At 35.9% G+C, this 25,065-nt stretch overlaps 1 protein-coding gene across 5 annotated transcripts in view; it reads right to left on the bottom strand.

Moving 5' to 3' along the window:
• WDR17 (WD repeat domain 17) overlaps positions 1-21,981 on the bottom strand; it is a 67,186-nt gene extending 45,205 nt beyond the window's left edge. For 3 of the 5 annotated variants that reach the window (XM_065899801.1, XM_065899802.1, XM_065899803.1), the window contains exons 1-4: positions 10,731-10,853; positions 7,801-7,984; positions 3,530-3,760; positions 8-259 (exon numbers count right to left, since the gene is read on the bottom strand). In XM_065899801.1, coding sequence (XP_065755873.1) covers positions 8-259; positions 3,530-3,760; positions 7,801-7,984; positions 10,731-10,853 — 790 coding nt within the window. Of the gene's footprint in view, positions 1-7; positions 260-3,529; positions 3,761-7,800; positions 7,985-10,730; positions 10,860-21,915 lie in introns of those variants that run through there. The other 2 variants (XM_065899799.1, XM_065899800.1) reach the window with 1 other exon arrangement.
• Positions 21,982-25,065: the final 3,084 nt, after the last annotated feature.

Raw genomic sequence — 25,065 nt, 5'->3', positions numbered from 1 at the left:
AAGTTACCTCCAGTTATAAACATGCCAGGAGCACCGGGAACCCAGGCCAAGCATTGCACAGAAGCCACTGCACCGGGAAAATTAAATGTTGTTATGCAACAAAGTGATTCCGAATCTACTAGGCGAATTCCACGATGCAAATTAGCCACTAGGAGGTAATCAGTAGACAGTGGGTCCCATTCCAGGGCTGTAACGGGATCCTCTGCGTCGGTCCCTTCAAGAGATTCAGGTCTCAGAACATGTTTCTGACTTTTACTACCTATTAAAATGTAAAGAGCATGATTTTAAACAAAATTTCCAAAATAAGATTAATCATTGAGATCACATGAACCTTCTCCTTGCATACCACTGATCTCTGAGAGTCCTGGGAATACAAGTCTGGCATTTCTATGCAGAAGTCATAACTGACAAGGGAATGCAGGGGAATTAGAGTTTGCCATAAGGATGAAAGTCGTACTGGACTGCTTTGCCTTGGCAATCCCCAGTACCCTGCATGTTTTTCTATTTGTTACTGAAAAGCTGTAAGAAAAAGACGTAGGAAAATAATATACATCATCTTGTCATCAACTACAATTTCACTGAGTTACAACAGCATAGGGATAGGGAGGTGTTTACCGAAGGGAAGAACAACGTGTTCTGACTAAAAGCACAGACTTTGGAGGGCTGCCTGGGTCCAGATCCTAGTCCCAAGATACTTAATCTCTGTGTGCTCAGTTTTTTATTTTACAGTGGAGAACATAACGATACCAGAGTTTGTTTGTTTGTTCAAGAGTAAACGAGTTAGTTGCTTGAAGTGCTTCAAACAGTGGGGCATACGATAAACAGCATACCGATGTTTATTGTCATCCGTCCTCATTCATCCTATCACTTGTCGTATCATAATTCACTCCTGGCTACCAGAACAAAGAGGCAGCCAGAAAAACAGGGAGATGAAACAAGTGAGATTAAGTGAAGAAAAGGATCAGCAAACAATCCTCTTATTTCTTCCAAAATATATACACGCCGGCGATACGGAAAAAAAGGCCTTTGCTAACGCACCAACGGGGACTCCAATTAAACAGTTCTCTCATTCACAAAAGAAAGGCAGTGAAACACTAAGTTTACAGATTACAACCTTAACAGAAGTACCAATTATTCCTAAGTACTGTAAACGTTGAAGAAGTGTTTATTTTAAAAATAACACTATTGAAAGATACCATAGCTCTTCCTGCAATGTCTCCGTTACATACTGTTTTTCAATGTATCAGATTATAAAAGCAGAAAAAGTAGATCTCCTTGTATATATAAGATAATTGTAAAGTTAATTGAAAAATCTTATAGTTTCTGGCTTGAGGTTAACTCGTCAGAACATATTCTTTAAATATGTTATTCTTAGATAGGGAGTATTTTATTTAGATATTTTGCATATGTGATCATAGAAGGTTCACGTGAAGCTTCTCTTATTTGACTTTATCAAACTTTTGCAATAACCATCAAGAAAAGTTTGCTTGCTTCTTCTTTCCCAAAATAAGCATCTTCAAAGTTGCTATTTGATAAAATAAATAGTAATGAGTATTAATACAGCTGATCATTACAAACCACAGAGAGGTAGGAAAATGATTAACCTAAGTTGTACCAGCTATTTAAGTAATTATTAGGTATTTGAATGTGCCCGTTAGTATCTATGGTTATTAAAAATATTCCAGGGCTTCCCTGGTGGCGCAGTGGTTGAGAGTCCGCCTGCCGATGCAGGGGACACGGGTTCGTGCCCTGGTCTGAGAAGATCCCACATGCCGCGGAGTGGCTGGACCCGTGAGCCATAGCCGCTGAGCCTGCGCGTCCAGAGCCTGTGCTCCGCAACGGGAGAGGCCACAGCAGTGAGAGGCCTGCGTACCGCAAAAAAAAAAAAAAAAAATGTATTTAAAATAAAATGGTCCAATGGATAAAGAAGATGTGGCACACATATACAATGCAATATTACTCAGCCATAAAAAGAAATGAAATTGAGTTATTTGTAGTGAGGTGGATGGACCTAGAGTCTGTCATACAGAGTGAAGTAAGTCAGAAGGAGAAAAACAAATACCATATGCTAACACATATATATGGAATCTAAAAAAAAAAAAAAAAAAGGTCATGAAGAACCTAGGGGCAAGACGGGAATAAAGACACAGACCTACTAGAGCATGGATTTGAGGATATGGGGAGGGGGAAGAGTAAGCTGGGACAAAGTGAGAGAGTGTCATGGACATACGTACACTACCAAGCGTAAAATAGATAGCTAGTTCCCACTAAGCAGCCGCATAGCACAGGGAGATGGGCTCCGTGCTTTGTGACCACCTAGAGGGGTGGGATAGGGAGGGAGGGAAGGCGGGAGACGCAAGAGGGAAGAGATATGGGAACATATGTATATGTATAACTGATTCACTTTGTTATAAAGCAGAAACCAACACACCATTGTAAAGCAATTATACCCCAATAAAGATGTTAAAAAAATTTTTTAAATAAAATAAAATGGCCTGACTTTATCAATAATTTATATAGCTTTTTTTTTTAACATTAGAAAGATCATTCCCTAAGGAAAGAAAAGATTTGGATGTTCACTGTTCTGTTCAATTTCAATTTCTTCTTTCTTCTATTAATTTCAGATAAATTGAATGTAATACGCCTTGTGAAAGTAGTTATTCTAATCCTGAAGCAGCACTTTCATCCATCTACCTAGTGAACCAGGAGTCACATCCATCAACAGATACCAATGGCTAAAAGCACGTTTTTCAAATGTCAGCAGTGCTGACTTATAAGTGGAGAACTGTTCATCTAATTTTTCAATTTTTTATTATATATTTTGTTATTGTTTAAATTTTAAAAATAAACATAAACTAATTTCTCAGACCTTTCCACTGAGCCATGTTAATTAACTAATAGGGCTACAAGGAGTTATTGTTCCTTTTTTTTTTTTTTTTTTTTTGCGGTATGCGCAGGCTCAGCGGCCATGGCTCATGGGCCCAGCCGCTCTGCGGCATGCGGGATCTTCCCAGACCAGGACACGAAACAGTGTCCCCTGCATCAGCAGGCGGACTCTCAACCACTGCGCCACCAGGGAAGCCCTATTGTTCCTTTTTATCCCAAGTTCAAACTCTTTGCTAAGGAGCTGTGACAACTAAATGGTATTTTACAAACAGGTGGGAAAATATTTTTGAGTAGTATTAGTAAGTTATTTTATAATCCAGCTGTAGGTCCTTTGTCATTCAGGCCATTTTCTTAGTAAATACGCAGAATGAAACAACTGACTTTAAAAAGTAAAAATGCAGGACAAATGCCTGACAGGGGTTAACTCAAAGTAAAATCCGCAGAGCTGAGTTAAATGTACTACGATGCCTCACAAATAAGATTTACTTCCAATGGTTATTTGGAATTGGCATAGTGCCGGATAATATTTGCACAACTATTATTTAAAAATTAAAATACTGTTATCTTTCTATGCTGTGTAAATAAGAAATTATACATGCTGAGAAAAATAAAATTTAAGAGACCTGACTAGTAAAATTCTTACCTGGTTGAAAAATTGATAGACTTCCATCAATATGACCAAAGACAACTTTCCCCTTTTTCTGGGTATGCCATCTGAATATACAGATATCAGACAGGAAGCTATGGGCTTCTTTGTGCACAGTCACGCCACTGTCCGGTCCTGAGATGGTCCAGAGGAACAGTGGGCCTCTCTGGGAAGCAAACGCCACTGTGTCATCTGCATTCCAGCACCAGCTGAGAGAGGCAGGCGTCCCTGGAATAAATTAAATACAGATACACAGTAGAGAAACATGGCATAAGATCGTACCGTTGAATGTTATTTGCATCCTACCTTTCTACAACAACTAAAATACAAGACTGTGTTCATTATTAAAAAATATTACCTTCTTACTTGGAAATTTGATCTATAAAGTAACCCTAAAGGCTGCAGGGAACATATGCAGGGTACTTCTATGATGAAAAAGTACCTAGTTTCTGGTTTAAAACTATTAATATGATCATATGCTTCACATACTCAAAGAAATGTATAGAGTTCTTTCTTTCAGAAAACTATATATTAAAGCAATAAATTCTTACTGAGTTTTTGTGTATAAGCCCTGCTTTAGGCGTTCTAGGTATACAAGTTAATATAGGAGACAATTCCTGCTTTAAAGGATCTTAAGTATAAATTGGGGAGATGACTACATTTATGAAAAGTTGCATGCTACTATAAGGATTTTCTTTCTTTTTTTTTTTTTTGCAGTACGCGGGCCTCTCACTGTTGTGGCCTCTCCCTTTGCGGAGCACAGGCTCCCGACGCACAGGCCCAGCGGCCACGGCTCAGGGGCCCAGTCGCTCCGCAGCATGTGGGATCTTCCCGGACCAGGGCACGAACCTGTGTCCCCTGCATCGGCAGGCGGACTCTCAACCACTGCACCACCAGGGAAGCCCCTATAAGGATTTAATAACAACAAAATTAACACTACAAACTACTTCTTATCAGGAGTTGGATTTAAGTCTTAGTTTTGCCTCGGATGATCTAAACAAGCCACTTTACCTCTGTAAACCTGTTTCCTCACATAAAAGAGACATGACTAAAAATAGCTGACCACCTGTTTCACATGAAAGTTAGGGCAAGAAAAAATAATGATGTGTGTAAAAATCCTTTTTAAACTAAAAGACAAAATACGAAAGTTAACTGTTGATCTCCTGTTATTGTGATCAAATAAATAATAGATGAAATAAATGTTATGGTAAATTTATGACTCAGGAGACAGACTGTGAATCTCCCGACACAGAATCGGAATCATCAAACTGAATATGCATATCAGGTCGTGGGGAGTTAGGGCCCAGGAATCTATTTTTAACAAGGTTCTCCAAATGATTTTTATGTGTATAAGAGTTTGTGACTGTTTGGGCTACTGCCCTGGAAAGAAACTGGATTTGAATTACACCTTGAAGGAACAGCGGAGTTTCAATACGTGGGTCAAGACGTATTTCCCAGGAAGAGGAAATGCTATGAACAAAGACACAGGGTTGAAAGTTGTTCATTGACCGTAAATTCAGTTTGTGTCAGCAGCCTACAATGTGCCAAGAGGCAGAAGCTAAAGCTGATTCACTTTGTTACAAAGCAGAAACGAACACACCACTGTAAAGCAGTTATACTCCAATAAAGATGTTTTAAAAAAAAGAGAGAAAAAAAAGAAACTGTTTCAGGGCTTAACATACAATGGGAACTCCATAAATACTCACTGAATGAATGAATGAGTACACAAATAAGGCCAATAAAAAAGCTGTTTGGTTTTCAGATACATTAACAGAAGCAGAATTTTCCCAATAAGGGATAAGACATGCTGTATGGGTCAAACCACCACAGCCCACTTGAAGGAAGCCACTGGAATGATGGCTCTCAGAATGTGTGTTTTGAGAAGCACAGCAGGAAGAGAAAGGACCAGAAATGATGTCCTGTAGTTATAATAGAAAACACTGCTATACTGGCTTGTCACACACAAGCACTTCTAAGAGCTCTACAAATATCCACTCATCTAATTCTCCCAACAATATTCTGAGATAGGCAGGTAGTATTATTCTCCACTGTTAACAGTTTTGTTTTGTTTTCTTTTTTCTGAAAGTGTATTATTAAGTGTGACATTTTTCAGGTTGGTGACAATTTTTTAACCTTTTACATTTAAACAAAGTAATACTAATTTTCTTTTAAGTGACTTTTTTAATATTAAGAAAAAAGAATGAGGAAGTAAAAAGAATACAGAGGCATGTTCAACAACCGAATGTGGAAGTTCTAATATTTATTTTTTTTAAGGTTGACAATGCAAACTTCTACTTTGTTTAAACTGGATTCTGAAAAGAAAAAAGGAGTCTAAGCCTTTTCAAAGGGGATTATTTTAAATAAAAATGACCAAAAATATTCATAATTTTTGCAAATAAAATATCAAAACTTTCAATCTTCAAATTAAGATCTTTGAAAACATAAGGAATTTACCCTGAAATTTTTCAGAAAAAGGAAAAATATATAAAATTGATCAAAATTGTTACCACAATTATTTAATCATTCTACACATGTTAATGAAAAAGTCTTATTTAATTGCATGTTCAGTGGCAAAGGAAGCTATGGTGCACACAGCTGATGAACAAAAGTCTCTTCCACGATGAATGGATGTGATGCATATGGTGTTTGATGACAAATCAGTGGACAAACTAGGTAATGGTACCATAATATGCTGTCTAATCTGTCCTTATGCATAACATTTAGAAAATGTTACTATGCAGTTATAGTCTAGTATAGGTTTTGTGTGACAACTTTATAAGCACAATGGCATTGTATAACATTTTTAGTTTATGTCGCATAAAATACGGAAAGAATTTTAAGGAGTATTTATTGTGTTATTTAAAATTAATCTCACACAAAGCTGTATTTAAAGTAGTGGGAAAATGCACTGTTGATCAATATAAACAATACTGGTAAAACCGTAGGATCTGTGATTGGTGGAGAAATGGCTATGACCAGAAAAACATGAAATCTTGATTGAGGTTATTAACCACTGTTTATGCACCACAAAGCTTTGTACCAAACCTAATTTGGCTTTTTCTCATTGGAGTAGTGAAAACCTTAAGGAAAACTGTTACTTACATTAATGGAAGCTCACTGAATAGATGACTTTTAAAAAGATTTTGCTCAGAGATTGAAGCAAACTACTCACTGTCTAATACTGAAATTCATTGGTCGCTGCAAGTGAAAATAATAAGCAGCGTATATGAGCTTGGGAAGGAGATGCTCATTTTCCTAGCTGAATATATTTGGTAAATATTTTTTAGGACAAAAGTTACATAACAAAATTGGTGTGTTTTTCGGGTGTTTTCAGCATTCCTAACGACCTAAATTTGAAAAGACAAGGGAAAAGCCGTACTCAGTCTATGTCGAACATATCCAAAGGTTCCAGAAGGCATCATTCTTGTTATATTGGAAGCAAGATTTAAATACAATTGCCTATGACTTCTCAATATTGTTGTTACGCACTGAAAAGAATAGTATAAAGAAACTCTGTGAAAAGTAAAGTGTGTGACACTGTCACGTCTCAGTTTACTATCTCAAAGTTACAACCAGTATTTTTTAGAGAAAAGGCTGAATATGGAAAATATATCCAGCAGTAGCTTTCAAAAACATAATCCGTAACTGAGCTACACTCAGCACGCAAAAAGAGAACTGAATTATTATGACATTTAACACAGAAAAATGATTATTTAACTTCATCATCATTATGGGGTAAGATGCTAGGTAGAAAGAAAGTAATGATATTATGCCATTCACAAAGATCTATTTGCATAAACTAGAACTTTCTACTTTGACCTAAAAATACAGGAAAAAGTCAACCCAGCAGAGCAGTGACTACATGCGTCATACTCTCTTCGTATGTTTCAAGCAAGGCCAATTGTCTCATTGAGAAAATAGTATCTAATTATTATTTTTATATTTATTTTGGAATTTTTAATATTATATTTAAATACTAATAAAATTTGACTATGATTTTAATTGATCGGTGTACTAAGTCTGATAATTTCATGAAATTTTGTTTCAGTTTTGTACACATGCACATACACAGTAATGAGTCATGATGTGAAATGTGTTTCTTATATAGATGACCATTAGAAAGCTTGAAAAACACTACTTTAAAACTTGAGCTAATTGAAATAAAATATTTTGCTTACTGAAATAATAGAAAAAAAACTGAGGTATAATTCACATGTAACATTCTATTTATTTTCATTCAATAAAATAAATCCCAGTTATAGGTATACCTTTTGTATTGTCGAGTTTAGCAATGACTTTTTGTTCTGCAACATTCCAAATGATCACGAAATTATCAGTACTGCCACTTGCAAACAGATCAGGGTTATGTGGACACCAAGAGATAGCTGTGATTGTTTTTTTATGTTCAGACATAATTGCGTGAAGTTTGAATTCATTATAACGGTGATCCAACTAAAAAATATATAAATAAAACATGTCAGTGCTTCTTTCTATGTAATACACTTTCCATTAATAATCACATTATTTTTAAAAAGCTACATACATGAAAATTAGTACACCTAATAACAAGATATGAACATAATTCAAGCCTTGGTCTACTTTCAAGTGAATTCAAATGTATTCAATTTGAAAGAAATCATTTTTCAAAAAAATAAAAGAGAATTGAAATTAAACATACCAATTTTAAAAAGAAGTAACAATAAATGTACATTTAAATATGCATAATAATTCAGAGACTTATTTTCCATAGCTCTATTTATGAGGGAAAAACACCTTGTTCTTAAGATATTTTTTCTGCAAATTTTTAACTTATATTTGAGTCAAAAAAAGTAGGTTAAATAAGCCAGCTGCTCATTACTACATTATTAAGATGTCCAAAGTTTGCAGAGCAATGGTATCATTTGGACCTGTTCTATGTTATTGCTTTTCGGAAGGGGCATTATGTTGTGTTTTTATACGTAAGTGGACAAAAGGAATAGCCTAGTTTTCCTATTTTCTTTGTAAATGTGCCATTAATTAGTGGATCAATTCATCTTTCTATCAGTTTTACCATGTTTGAGATGTATATACTGTATATGTCATTTTGTTGAACCTGGTTTTTCCCTTTAACACATAACAAACCTTTCACAGTGTTACGTAAGAGTTACTCAACTCATTATCATATTAACTATTAACTACACCAACCTTTCTTTAACCGTATACTTGCAGTAAAATCCTAACTGCTGTCACCCAAGTTTATTTGTATTAACTTCTAAATCAGGGTAATTTTTAGTTTGTTTTAGTCTTTAATAACACGCAAACTTTCTTCATAGGTTTTTTAGATTAATACTTTTAGCTTAATCTTCCTAAGTATTCAAGTCATAAAATGTCATCATTAAACAAGATATATGCAAACATTAAAAAAATTAGGTTTCGCCTTCATCCACTTTCTTACCTTCCTGACTCCTCAGAGGAACAGTTTTCCCTGCCTGATAAATAATTCTTCTTTAGGAGGAAGTAAAAGACAAGACAATAGGGACCAAAGATTAAGGGAGAAATTTCTTAAGAGGAAGCTTAGCAACACACATAGGGTGGTAAAGAGGTAGATGGCAAAACAAAAGGGGCATTTAGAAGGCTTGCTCCTGTCTTCTGGGGAATGGGAAGTGAAAAAAAGATGTGAGTTATATTGAAATTGCATTTTGATTGCTAGATATTTCCTCAATCTTGAGAAATGGACTACATAAAATCTTAGCATTGTGGAAACTTAATTGGTTTATAGATGAATGCTATTATTTCTCCAATTTTCAATAAACTGCAACACTATTAGCAATTTAAAGGAACTTTTACTCCAGAATAAAGCAATAATTTTTTTTTCACTCTTAACTGAAATGAGTTGGCATTTCAAGATAAAAAAATTGAAGAAACATTTACTAAATGGTTACTAAGTGTCAGAGAGTGTGCAGTAACTTGAGGATTCAAAGATGAGAAAGACCCATTCTGGTCAATGGAAGCATGTAGGGACGCAATCCATTCCATAAGGTCCTTCACTAAGAACGAGGGAAAAGCAGAATGTAGAAAAGAGCTTATACATTTGAGCTGACATCTGAAAGATGAGAAAACGTCTCTGGACAGGCAATGTGGGCAAACTGAAAAATTAGTGCAAGCACAGGCAAGATACAAAAGAGTCTGAGTAGTTTTGGAAAAGGCAATGATCTCAGGGTCTGGAGCACAAGGTGCCAGGGAGACGGAGCCAGGAAGATCATGAAAGGCTGTCATACCATGAGGTTGGATGTTAATATTAAGGAATGAGGAGCGACTGAAGACGGAAAAGTTTAGATCTGCATTATAGATGACTGATTATACTGAAGGATAAGTTAGAGGGAGTCAAGATAGAGGCAAAGAGAATATTAAGAAACCGTTATGGTAGTTTAGGTGAGAAGGATATGAAGAAGGGAGTAAAAGGTAGAAAATACCAGAACCGGTCCTGGTTACCTAGGGTGCAGGACGTGAGTAGAAGAGGGAGTCAGTGATAACTCTCACATCTGTGGTTTAGACTAATGGTTAGTGGGTGACACTGAAATACTGGCTCCAGGTTTAAGAAGAAAAACTGGACTTGGATTTATGGTGCTCATGGCACCTCTATATGAAAAAATTCAGAAGGCCGTTGGCTGTGTAGATTGGGGACTGATAGGAGATGTCTGGATGGAGCCAGCACATGAGAAAAGGTAGTGATAAAGGTGTTTATCCCAAGACTATCTCAAAATATGTTACAACTGCACTATTTTTAATAGAAGGCTCTCTAAAGGACTACTCACTTCTTCAACTGATAAGACTATTTTCTCGTATCACATGTTACTGAGCAAGGTTTGAAATAAATGGACAAATGAATTCCATTTATTTATATGGGAATATAGCTTAAAAGAATTAAGAACTACTTGTTCACCGTTCATAAAACAGGAACTTTAAGTCTTGAAGAAATTCTTTTTGATGAATAGCATCAAAATAGGATTACTAAATCAATTAAGAATTTGCTAATAATTTAATATTATGATATGAGCATTTTCTAAAAGCTTGACTTGTAAAACTAACATAGTATAAATAGTAACAAAATATACAATAAAATATCAATAAAGTTACAGCATTAAGCTTTTCAAGTATTAATTAAATAGTAATTTTACCTGATAAAAGGAAAACTTGCAAAGAATCAGCATTCTTTTACCTGATAAATATAGATGGCCAGGGTAGCACAGTACGCAAACCTGTCTCCATTGGCGACGCACACATCTTTGTTCCATGGCTGACATCCAGCAGCCAGCAGTCCCACTTGTCTTACCTGGGACATGTTTGCCTTGAGAAACAAATTCAGAGGCATATCAGTCAATTCCATTATTCAATAAACTTCCTCTTCTTTGTTTTACATCTGTTTTCTTCAATCCTTATCTTTACGCCCTGAAAACATTTTCTACTAGCGCTATCAATCTCAGCGTTTACTTTCAAAGAACAGGAGTTGAAATCTCCAAATGTCAACAAACATCAAGGCCGGTCATTTCAGTTAAGGAAGCGAGAGATTATAAAATAAATGATGATTGACATTTGACCAAGGGTTGCTAATCCTACCAGGAGTGACAAGGACCAGAGTGAAAGAGAAAGTGCATATCCTATCTAAAGGGTCTAGTACCACTGGAGAAGGTTACTCCATGTTGCCAGATTTCTGGAACTTCCCAAAGAAATGGAAATATCCAGATGTTTATGTAAACATACCAATTTTTATACACTGGCAATTCCTTCAAGGCAGCAAATTCAAGCGTAAAACACTGTAAGCCAATACAATGTTGGGAGGATTGTGACCTCTGTCTCAGAACTTCACAAGTCTTCACATTGACTCTACGTCCTCACAGAAACTATTCGAGGTACACAAGGCAGGAATACAAGCTGGCTTAACAGTAGTGTTCATTGTGAAGAGAGGACAGAAGGAAGCTGGAAATTACAGAATATAAATCGTTTATGTGGCAGGGCAGAGGATTTTAGAGTAAACGAGCCCAGAGTCAGTTACATTATATCTCATTTATTTATAAAGCTACTTTCCTCTTTATATCTTTTCTAGTTCATATTTCCACTTCCTGAAAAGATCTCTTTTTTCCCCTTCTCTTTCTTCTCCAATTTCTATCTTCATCCCATTAAATTCCTTTATCTGGGTAGAACTAGTGATATATTTCCCCAAAAAAGTAAATAATTTGCAGTGAAAACTGGCAGGATAAAAAAGCGGTGCTACCAACCTTTCGGTGCTTACAAGCGTAAGAAACTATTACAAATACCTGCTTTCTTCCTCCTCTAATGACACCTAGCATTCTGGATAAATTTTTAAAATACACTTTTTTTCAATTAGTAATGTTATGACAATATTACTTTTCATTGAAAATAGACATTATTTCAACCACATGTGAATTAAATAGGCTGTTATAGTTTATCCTTGGTATGTATGATTACTATTAATGTTTGTGTGTAAACAAATTTTGAGTTTATATTTGGAAAAGAAACATAAGGGAAAGATATTTAAATATACAGGCAAAATGGAGTCATTTAATTTTCACTTTCTTCTAACTCTGTTTTACTTTTTAAAAAATTAATAAACTTTATTTTTAGAGCAGTTTGAGGTTTACAGCAAAACTGAGTAGAAATTACAGAGATTTTCATTCGCCCCCCTAGTTCCCCAACACGCACAAGCTCCGCCACTATCAACATCCCTACCAGATGGTACATTTGTTATAACGATGAACCTACCCTGACACATCATTACCATCCAAAGTCCAGAGTTTACATTAGGGTTCACTCTTGGAGTTGCACATTCTACGGGTTTTGACAAATGCATAACGACATGCATCACCATTGTAGCATCATACAAAGTAGTTTCACGTAACCATTGATCTTTTTACTGTCTCCATAGCTTTGCCTTTTCCAGAATATAGCTGGAAATCATACAATATGGTGTTTTTTTCCAGATTGGTGTCTTACACTTAGTAATATGTATTCAATGTCTTTTCATGGCTTGATAGCTCATTTCTTCTTAGCACTGAATAACAGTCCATTGTTTTGATGTACCGTGGTTTGTCGACCCATTCACCTGCTGAAGGACATGCGGTTGTTTGCAAGTTTGGGCAATTACGAATAAAGTCACTATAAACATCTGTATGCAGGTTTTTGTCTGGACATAACTTTTCAATTCATTTAGGTAAATAAGAAGGAGTGGAAAAGGAAGAGATTGCTGGATCCTGGTAAGGGTATGTTTATTTTGTAACAAACTATTGAACTGTCTTCCAAAGTGTCTGCCCCATTTTGCATTCCCACCGGCAACGAATGAGAGTTCCTGCTGCTGTACATCCTCACCATCCTTCGGTGTTGTCAGTGTTTTAGACGGGCCATTCGAATAGGCACATAGTAGTATCTCACTGTCGTTTTAATTTGCAATTCCCTAATAACTTATGATGTTGGACATCTTTCCATAGCTTACATGTCATCTTCTTCAGTGAGGTGTCTTTTCAAGTCTTTTTCCCTTTTATTTTTATTGAAGTATAGTTGATTTACAATGTTGTGTTAGTTTCAGATGTACAGAGGTTCATATATATATATATATATATATATATATGTATTACTTTTCAGATTCTTTTCCATTTTAGGCTATTACAGGATATTGACTATAGTTCCCTGTGCTATACAGTAGGTCCTTGGTTTTTTTTAATTGGGGTGTTTGTCTTTTCTTGTTGAATTTTAAGAGTTCTCCACATATTCTGGGTAACAGTTATTAGATGGTCTTTGGCAAATATTTTCTCCGAGTCTGTGGCTTGTCTTCTTTTTCTCTTGACACCGTCTTTCACAGAGGAGAATATTTTAATTTAATAAAGTTTAGCGTTCAATTATTTATTTCATGGATGATGCCTTTGGTGTTGAATCTAAAAATTCATGGCCATACCCAAGGTCATCTAGGTTTCTCTTATGTTATCTTCTAGGAGTTTAATAGTTTTGTGTTTTACCTTTAGGGTCTAAAATCCATTTATGAAAGATGTAAGGTCTAGTCTAGATTACTTTTTTTGCATGTGGATGTCCAGTTCTAGTACCATTTGTTGAAAAGACTATCTTTTCTCCATTGTATTGCCTTTGATCCTTTGTTGAAGATGAGTTGATTATATTTATGTGGGTGTATTTACGGGCTCTCTATTCTGTTACACTGATCTATTTGTCTATTCTTTCATCAATACTACACTGTCTTAATACTGTAGCTTTACAGTAAGCCTTCAAGTTGGGTAGTGTCAGGCTACTGACTTTGCTGCTCTCGTTCAACACTGTGTTAGCTGTTTGGGGTCTTTTGCCTTTCCATATAAACTTTAGAATCAGTTTGTCAATATCCAAAAAAAATAACTTCCTGAGATTCTGGTTGGGATTTTATCACATCTATAGATCAAGTTTTAGCAATAAGTGACATCTTGACACTACTGATTCTTTCTATCCCTGAACATGGAATATCTCTCCATTTATTTAGTTCTTTGATATCTGTTGTCTGAGTTTCATTGTTTTTCTCATATTGATCTTGTACATATTTTGTCAGATTTAAACCTCAGTATTTCATTTTTGGGGTGCTATTGTAAATGGTAATGTGCTTTAAATTTCAAATTACACTTGTTCATTGCTGGTACACAGGAAAGTGATTGACTTTTGTATATTAATCTTGTATTCTAAAATCTTGCTAAAATCACTATATTGGTACCAGGAGGATTTTTTCTACGCAGACACTAAAGTCATCTGTGAACAAAGACAGTCTGATTTCTTCCATGCCAATCTGTATACCTTTTATTTCCTTTTCTTGTCCAGTTACATAACTTAGGACTTCAGTACAGTGTTGAAAAGCAGTGGTGAGAGCAGACATCCCTGCCTTGTTCCTGATCATAGCAGGAGAACTTCAAGCTTCTCACCATTAAGTATGATGTTAGTTACAGGGCTTTTGTTCTTTATCAAGATGAGGAATAAATATGTTCTTTGTCAAGTTGAGGAAGTTACCCTCTATTCCTAGGTTGCTGAGAGATTTCATCATGAACGAGTATTGGATTTTGTCAAATGATTTTCAGCATCTGTTGATACAAAGGCCTATTCAGGTCTAGATACACATCTACACAGATTGTCTATTTATTCTTGTGTGAGTTTTGGCAAACCGTGTCTTCAAAAAATAGGTTCGTTTCATCTAGGTTATCAAATTTGTGGCCATAGAATTATTGATAGTACTCCTTTATTATCCTTTTAATGTCCATAGGATCTGTAGTGATATCTCTTCTTTCACTACTAATATTAGTAATATATTTCTTCTCTTTTTCTTCTTAAGTAGCCTGGCTAAAGGCTTATAAACTTTATTGATATTTTCAAAGAAGCAGCTTTTAGTTTTGTTTTCTCTACTCATTTTCTATTTTCAATTTCATTAATTTCTGCTCTAATTTTTATTATTTCTTTTATTCTGCTTACTTTGAATTCCATTTGCTCTTCTTTTTCTAGTGTCCTAAGGCAGAAGCTTAGATGACTGATTTTAGATCTTCCTTTTTTTCTAAGAAATGCACTAAATGCTATAAATTTCCCTCCAAGCCCTGCTTTTGTGGGCTTTTACTTCATTAAGTTGTATTTTCAATTTCATTTAGTTCAAAATAATTTTTAATTTCTCTTGAGAGTTCTTCTTTGATCCATGTGCTGTTTAGAAAAGTGTTGTTTAATCTCTAAGTATTTGGGGGTTTTCTAGCTATGTTTCTGCTACTGATATCTAGTTTAGTTCCACTGTCTCAGAGCAGACCTGTATTATTTCTATACTTTTAAAATTTGTTAAGGTGTGTTTTTTGGTCCAGAACATGGTCTAGTCTGTGAATGTTCCTTGTGAGCTTGAGAAGAATGTGTAATCTGCTGTTGTTGGATGAAGTAGCCTATAGATGTCAATTATATCCAGTTGATTGAAGATGCTCTTGAGTTCAGCTATGTCCCTACTAACCTTCTGTCTGCTAGATCTGTTAAACTCTTATAAAGGGATATTAAAGTCCCCAACTATAATAGTGGGTCCATCTATTTCTCCTTGCACTTCTATCAGCTTTGCCTCATGTATTATGATACTCTGTTATTAGGCAAATACACATTAAGGATTGTTATATCTTCTTGGAATACTGACCCCTTGATTATTGTGTAATGTCCCTCTTTATCCCGGATAGCTTTCCTTGCTCTGAAGTCTGCTCCATCTGAAATTAAGACAGACATGCCTACTTCTTTTGATTAGTGTTAGCATGGTATATTTTCTCCATCCCTTTACTTTTAATCTATATGTGCCTTTATATTTAATGTGAATTTCTTGCAGAAAACATATAGTTGGGCCTTGTTTTTCTATCCACTTTGACAAACTCTGTCTTTTAATTGGTGCGTGTAGATCAACATTCAAGGTGATTATTGATATAGTTGGAGTAATATCTACTATATATTTACTGTTTCATTTTGTTGCCCTTGATCTTTGGTCCTGTTTTTGTCTCCCACACTTTCTCTTTCTTTTGTGGTTTCAACTGAGTACGACTCAATTTTTTCTCCTTTCTTAGCATATCAATTATACCTCATTTAAAAACATTTTAGGGCTTCCCTGGTGGCGCAGTGGTTGAGAGTCTGCCTGCCGATGCAGGGGACGCAGGTTCGTGCCCCGGTCTGGGAAGATCCCACATGACGCAGAGCGGCTGGGACCCTGAGCCATGGCCACTGAGCCTGCGCGTCCAGAGCATGTGCTTCGCAACGGAAGAGGCCACAACAGTGAGAGGCCCGCGTACCACAAAACAAAAAACAACAACAAAAAAACATTTTAAGTTCTTGTCCTAGATTTTGCAATACACATTGACAACTAATCCAAGTCTACTTTCAAATAATACTATTCCACTTCTCAGTACCTTATAAAAACAAAATAATCCTAATTCCTCTTTCTAATCTCTTGTATCATTGATGTCGTTCATTTCACTCACACATAAGCATACCTGACACATATATATGTATGTGTATGTGTGTGTGTGTACACACATAAGCTTACATAATCAAAGACATTGTCACTAGTTTCATTTTGAACAAACTTATTTGTTAGGTCAATTAAGAATAAGAAAATGAAAGTTTTTATTTTACCATCACTTAGTCATTCTGCACTGTTCTTCCTTTGTTTTCGTTTTTTTTTCTTTTTCTTTTTTTTTTTTTGCTGTACACGGGCCTCTCACTGTCATGGCCTCTCCTGTTGCGGAGCACAGGCTCCGGACGCGCAGGCCCAGCGGCCATGGCTCACGGGCCCAGCTGCTCCGCGGCATGCGGGATCCTCCCGGACCGGGGCACGAACCCGCGTCCCCTGCATCGGCAGGCAGACTCTCAACCACTGCACCACCAGGGAAGCCCTGTTCTTCCTTTGTTTATGTAGATCTGAATTTCTACCTATATAATTTTCCTTCTCTCTGAAGAACTTTTTTTTTTTTAACATTTCTTGCAAGGCAGGTCTACTGGCAACAAATGCCCCAATTTTTGTTTGTCTAAGAAAGCCTTTATTTCTCTTTCACTTTTGAAAGATAGTTTCACAAGGTACAGAATTCTAGGTTGGTGTTTTAGTTCTCTCAACACTTTAAACGTTTCATTCCACTCTCTTCTTGATTGCATGGTTTCTGAGAAGTGGATATAATTCTGACCCTTGCTCTGGCTTCTTTTAAGATTTCTCTTTGTCTTTGATTTTCTGAAGTTTGGATATGATTTTCCTAGGCGTATGTTTTTTTTTTTTTTTGGCATTTATCCTGCTTAGTGTTCTCCAAACTTCGTGGATCTGCGGTTTGGTGTCTGATGTTAATTTTAGGAAATTCTAAGTCATTATTGTTTCAATTATTGCTTCTGTCCCTGTCTTTCTTCTTCTGGTATTTCCGTTATATGTATGGAAATGTAGTTGTACATTTGTAGTTGTCCCACAGTTCTTGGACATTCTGTTCTGCTATTTTTTCATTTTTTTCTCTTTTCTTTTTAGTTTTGGAAGTTTCTATTGTCATATTCTCAAGCTCAGAGATTCTTTTCTCAGTCATATCCAGTCTACTAATGAATCTATTAAAGGCATTCTTCATTTCTGTTACAGTATTTCTGATCTCTTGTATTTCTTGTTGATTCTTTTTTAGAATTTCCATCTCTCTGTTTAAATTATCCATCTGTTTTTCCATGTTGTCTACTTTTTTCATTAAAGCCCTCAGCATACTAATCATACTTTAAAAAAAAATTATTGGTTGGATAAATTCCAACATCCCTGCCGTATCTGACTTCGGAGCTGATACTTGTTTAATCTCTTTAAACTGTGTTTTTTGCTTTTTAGTGTGCCTTGTGATTTTTTGTTGAAAGGAGAACATGATGTTAGTGGCTAAAAGGAACTGGTAAGCAGACCTTTAGTAATGTAATGTTAAGTTGTGGGAGGAGAGAGAGCATTCTGCGGTCCTATGATTAAGTCTCTGTCTTCTGATGAGCCTATGGCTGTGGAATGGGAATTTCACCAGTTTTCTCAGGGATCTTTCTCCCCTAGGTGGCACAGGATAGCTAGTTAGTGGGGACTGGGTATTTCCCTTCCCCCAGATAGGTTAGGTGCTGATATAATCTCTGCAGATCAGGCTCTCGTAAAATAGTTTCTCCTCATGGGCAGCCTTGTTAAGAAGAAGAGTGCTCTGACATATTTCAAAACAATTCCTTTTCCTCTTCCTTTGGCAGAAGCATGAAGGGATCTTTCTCTGATATTTACTGTGAAAACCTGGTAAAGGTCCTGGAGGTAAAACTCAGAAAAGCCTGGAGGCCTCCTTATTACTCCCCCCGCCGTCCTGAGTTTTTAACTCTCGGACTTGATATATGAGCCTCCAGCAATTCACCAATTACAGTTCAGGTTTTCCACTCTGGCTCTGGTTCCCACAGAGGTTTCTGCTGGTGGGTTTCGGCTCTGGTGCATTGGGATTCTCTGTATCTGCCTGTCTGTCTCTCCAACCTGGGGCAGCGGTTTGCCTTGTGACCTCACTTCTCTTATGAATCTAAGAAACGTTGTTGATCTGTTTTAGGCCAGAGTAAAGACTTCTGAGCTCCTACATGACAAATTGGAAACTAAAAGTCCCTCTGCTAACTCTTTATTTATTGAAAACAAATAAATTACTTCTAAATCCATGCCAATGCTTTTTATTTTATCAGTTTATCCTGATTTACTTCTTTTTAGTTTCTAACTTCAGATAATATAAACATTTCAACATTGTCATACAATTTGGTATGCCTTCGTACGCTTCTAAGCAGCTTTTATAAGTCTTATAGTCCAACGACTTAAATCCTTCATAATTCAGAGTTGAATAACTTGCCTACACCAGCCATTAAAATAATAAACAGGAAAAAACAAAATGGCAGCTTCTTAAAAAAATTAGGATTTTGAATGAGGTATTAAAAAATCATGCATCATTAAACATATGAATACTATTGCATCTATAATTCTGAATTATGTATTTAAACTGCTAGTATTTGAAACGTCTATATTATTTTCCTCAAAAGTATCATAAAATATATATATATATATATATATATATAATATTATGTAGCCTTTATTAAGTGATATCTAGAGTCACCGAGGAGATAAAAAGAAATGTCCAGAAGCTTTTGATATCATTGTGGTCAGCATGAATGTTTACAGCATTAGTGATTCTGCATTACTGAAAATAGAAAACATTCAACTGAAAGTCCATTTCAAAATACATGTTTATATTTTAAATATAAATCCTACAAATATGTCACATATATAGGAAATCTAATCTATTTTAACTGTATGTGACAGGTAGTTTTAATTTCAGGTAAATATTACATACCCTTTTAGCTTTAGTTAAGAATATGTTTCCTTCTTATGTGAACCACCTAAGAATTTCCATGTCCATTCTAAAGATTTGCTATTTCAGAAAACATCATCTTTCTGGCCCAGAAACAATATACACACTTTAAAGATAAAGTACTAAACCTTGCAGTTCACTGAATAATGCAGATTTACAAAGGATTCAGGAATAAAGTCTCAGCATTGTGTCACCTCACATGCAACTGACAGTGTCAGTTGCCTGGCAACTACAGCCCTACAGAGCTATTATTTTCATTTTTTTAACCTAAATTCTACTCTTGGTTTCAATCTTATATTATATGAAATACACAATGCATACATTATAATTACACTGAAGTGTAAGTGTATGAAATGTAAAAAAGCAAGTTATAAGAGTATATTTGCATTAGATTTGTATAACATTAAAGCTCACCTCTGAATATGCAAGATTATACGACATAAGCATGAAATTTAAATATAGCTAGAGTTACAATATTGCCAAAAATAAAATTATAAAACTAAGTTAAAATCAAGCTCATATACATGTGCTGTGTGTGTAGAAATATATACATATGCCATAAATATTAATTATATCAAAGTATAAAGGCCACTTCAGCGATCTAAGGATAAAACTCATACTTGTATGTGACTTTTTTCAAACACTACATTTCTCAATTATAATTTTTAGCTCAAAAACCAACTTATCTTTTCCAGTAAGCATTAAAAATACAACAATGGAAAAATCTGGTATTCTGAATGCTGACTATATAGGGTATATGTGCACATATATATCATCTGAAAATTTTTAAGCTGGAATTTTAGAAGAAATTAAATAATCATGTTTCCATTTTCATTACTTAGAATAAGCTGCTTCATTGTCATCTAAGTCTGTATAAGAACGGATCAAAACTGGAGCCAAGAAAAGCTTAAACTCATGAAGAGGATATGGTAATTTTAGGGTTGGACTATATCTATATATGAGAATAGTTATTCTTTTAATATGTCTCAGAACAAGGAATTCACTTATAAAGGCCATAGTTTATTAAAGGGCAGATTGGGGCTATGGTGGAGGGAAGGATTTTGAATCCTCAAAATCTCCATGAGCTGCCTCAAAATCACTAAAAAGAGACACACAATTTTAGCAAAACGCATTTTCTTAAAATCAGTCACCCCCTCCCTCCAAATTAATTGTCATCCCTTTCCTTTCCCATAGAGGAATATATGCACTACACTTGAAAAAAAAAAAAGCCTTCTGTCTGAACATCAGAAATACACTGTTATTACATTTTAAATGCACACACACAATCTAAAAAAGGATGCTGGCCTTACAGTGTGTGCACACGTGTGTGTGTGCGTGTGTGTGTGTGTCCAGCGCAACTTCAAATACTGCTATTAAACTCATAAGCTGAAATATTTCTATCATTATGGTTAAGGCTGGAATTCGGGATGGTGAGCTACCCAGTAATTCTCAACCTCCCTTCTGAAGAACGCTTTAGGATCCATACCATGAGGGTTATTCTCCAGAGTTAGATATTTGCTGGCTTCTAAGATGTTTACCAGCTTGTTTCACAGCTGAAAAAAAAAAAAAAATCTGAAGAAGAAAACCCAAGAGGCTTAAACTGCTGAGGATTTACAACTAAAAAGATAATCTAAAAGAAGTAAAATGCTGAGAAAATATCTTTGATTGATGTGATTAGAATAGTACCCTGAAGAAGTAAGGAGGAAGGAAGAAAAATTCAGCGCTGCATGTCTTTAGTAGTACACGCCCTCAAACAACAATGGGGATAAAGCTGGTAAAACTCCATCAAGATATTCTGGCTCTTTTGTTCCACTCATTAATGAAAAGAAAAATCCACAAATCTCCTTCATTTAGATAATTAAGAAATCCTTCATTGAAAAGGTGACCACAATCAAAGAGAAATCTTATGTTATTCTAAACTAAATCCATTTTGATAAGGTGCATTTAAAGATGGCAGTTTTCTGCTATCGCAGCAGAAATAGATCAGAATAGCTGTGCTGTGCAACAGTTGCCATAGTAACAATGCAAATCCCTTTGAGCATAATTAATTGCCTAAAAATTTACCAAATGGAACGTGGCACTCTTCTTCAGAACATTTTTTCATTTTCTTTTACAATATTATTATAATACATGGTATTATCATACATATTTCTATCATAAAATTATGTAAAATTACTTTCTTGAAATTATTGCTATTTTCATACATTAATCTCATTAGAAAGAATCCTATTTTATCTTTAAAGCCTAAAGACAATCTGAACACGTTAAGAATTCATCTGAAATCAGGATAGAAAAAAACACCTTTTCTTCAATAAATGACTATCCTTATATATCTTCTTACCTCTGCTTTTAAGTCTATCAGATAAGTATCCTATTTACCCTCAGAATCCTGCAATGCAAAAATGTCCACAATATAAATGACACAGAAATACAGCTGCATGAGAAATAAAGCAGAAAAAAATCACAGAAAATTAGAATTACAACGTAAATATATCTTACTCTTTGTAGTCCTTCATAGCAATCATCTTGCTCAAACCAATGTGAAATGTAAGTCATCCAAGCCATAGAATGTTCCTACTTTAATCAAGGCAATTGGAAACCGGCTCCAGAATGGTCAGCACCTAAAGTAATAACAATGTGTTTCAACCAGAGGGGTTTACCAAACTCTGCCTTATGAAATGTTGTTCAGTACAAGAAACTAGAAGTACATACACATTTCGGCTGAAACAGTTTGAATAATTTATAAATAACAGTGTCTGTGAAAATAATGCTAAAGCAAAAAGGTAAGCCTATAGTCAAGTAAGAAATAAATCAAATGATAATTATCCTGTTGTACTAGACAACGCTATGTCAAATATTTCATCAGCCCTTCCCTTTTCCTTGTTCTGGCGTAGAAACACATGTATGACACATAAACATCACTGCAGCTAGTTGAGAACATCTTTATCTCACTCTAAAAATATACCAAATGGGACATGGCACCCTTCAGAATTCCTCTTCCTCCTTATTCTCTAGAAATATTTTCAATAATATCTGCTTGAAGCCCCAGGTCAAAATAGTTGGGAATAGGCTTCCACAGGAAGCTCCAGGACTCGTACACTCTGGTGCTCAATTTGTTTCCATCTTGCTGACTTCCCCGAATCTGGACCATGCTTTCTGTCCTGCCCTTGGGTTCCCACAGAGCCCCTGGTTCCTGGCTAACTGCTCAGAATTTGCATCTCCTGCAGCGTCCCACCCTCTGGACTGGTGGTCCTTCCTTGCTCTCTTGTCATTGCCTATCCTATTCTGAGTTAGAGATCTGTGTCTGTGTCCTGCCTTACACTTTTTTACCCCGCCCTAGACCTATATCTAGCGCCTACCCAGGGTATATCTAACTATCTTGCCACCATTTCAGTGGTTGCAGTCTCTCATGCCAAGCCCTTAAATTCCATTTTAAAGTACCTACTGTACCTAGATCCCGCAGCCTTGTACCTGGTAGTCTCAATATGAACATCGGTAAAGCCAAGCTTATCCCTTTCGAGTGATAAGAATCCCTTTCTACTGCCCCCCAATAGTCTTTCATTTGCCCTGCATTCCCTGTGCCAGTGACCAAAACTACACTCGACGGTAACCCGAAATAAGAACATGGAGCCATCTTTGATTCTTTCACCACTTTCCCCTCCACCTTCCGCTACATTTGATCACCAAGTCTTAACAACTACCTTTAACATGTCTCTTCAAAAGCCCCTTCCCTCCATCCCTAACGCCACTGTCTTGTACAAACTAATGAAATACTTTACTTACTAACCTACCTGCTTTCACTGCAATTCCTAAACATGTTCTATACCAGCATGGCTTTATGCCTTTAAGTTGTGAAATGCTTTTGCCTGAGCTGTCTTACCTCTTCCCCTTCTTTTGTGACTAATGAGCTGTATCATATTTATCAAGACCCCACTTAATGTCCCTCTTCTTTGAAGCCTTTCACAAATGCACCAAATCCCTCATCTGTATGCCTCTAAGTCTATATTTGTGTACACTGGATAGTGTTATTTGCAGAGACAAAAATTGTGAGTTGCCCAAGACAAAGGAACATGCTTTATTCATATTTGTATAGAAGGTACAAAATGTTTGTTGCGTGAATTGACACATGCTAGAAGAGTTTGTCAACTAGTGGTAGTTCACATGAACCGAAGGGGTGTGTGTGTGTGTGTGTGTGTGTGTGTGTATACACATAACTGCAACTTGGAAAGGGGCTAAAGAAATGTATCCAAATTACAGGTAATATACTCATCAACAAGGGAAATGGGATTACCATTCAACTCCTTGCAGAGAAATGGCTAATCAAATTATTTCAGAAATTAATTTTTGAAGGGAAAATAAAATGCAGACTTGAATTTGTGAAATTAGTTTATAATCATATAAGGTACCAAGTATTTACTATATCACTATAAATACAATATAGTTAAAAGTAATACCTCGTTTGTAGGGCACATAATAGTTCTCATGTCATACATCCTGACATTTCTCCATGAGCACTATTTACCATATTTGCAAGAACTAAGAAAAGTAAAATATTTCACATCATGGAATCTCAGATGAATATTATCTTGCATAAAAATACATATTTTTATTGTATTTCAGGTGTTTTGATTATCTGAGAGTGTATAAAATCTGGTTCATTTAGTATAAGAATGGCCAATAGTGTTCAACTCTCACATCTCCTTGTGGCTGGAGTGCAGTTGATACCTTTAGCTGATCTCAGAGCGGAAGCATGTCACGATCACTTAGCAGTCACTGAAACAGGAAGGAGAAAGTCATGGTGACATTTACTCCACATCTTTACATCTGTGTATTCGTCCACGGGTCTAACTGATTAACTTATTGTTAAAATCACAAATTTAACTTAATTCGTAGTCAGAAAATTTTTCCTGCCTTTTAAGATTAGTGATGGAAGGAAATGAAAAGAATCAAAGGCTAGATGTCATTGTGTTAAAGAAAATAAATAAATAAAGTAAAATGGCTTGCAATGTCAGAAAACTTACTGCAGGGATTCATACAACACACAAGTAACCTGTGGTCTGATTGCTGGTCAGGACCTTTTTATATCCCTCTCTGCATCTATACCTTTTTATGAGCTCATCACGGGCCGACTATATATCCTGGCCTGTTGCCTTTGGACTTGCCGTATGACTTGCTTTCCCCAGCGATATGTGGTCAGAAGTCAGAATGTTCCAGCTCCAAGCTCTGGCTGTAAGGCTTGCTTCCTTTCACACCCATCAACATGAGAGGGACATTCCACAGCTACCCTCTTGTAGGGAACAGGGTGGGGTTGGGGAGGGGGGAATGTTACTTTCTCCCCAACAGGATCTGACTATCTAAAAGTAGTGGCTGAAATACTAAGAAGCTATGGAGAGCTTTTCATAATCTCATGAGACTGGAGGGAAAAAAATTGGTGTCCATATGCTGCCAAGGAAAAAAATGGCCTAATAATGGTGCCCTTTCAGTGAGAACCATGTGGGTCTACACCTTAAAACTAGCGTGAAATAGACTATCCTTTACAAAGACTGAAGTTCAGCTTCAAATAGATTCATTCAATGACTGCATTGAGGGGGTCTTCCCTACCCTCATACTTTCCAAAAGCAAAAGCGTATTCTCTCTGGAGAAAGATAA

This window comes from Phocoena phocoena, chromosome 21 (assembly GCF_963924675.1).
Source record: "Phocoena phocoena chromosome 21, mPhoPho1.1, whole genome shotgun sequence".
Lineage (NCBI taxonomy): Eukaryota > Metazoa > Chordata > Mammalia > Artiodactyla > Phocoenidae > Phocoena > Phocoena phocoena.
Note: the sequence above shows the minus strand (reverse complement) of the source record. Positions and strands in the feature narration are given on the sequence as shown.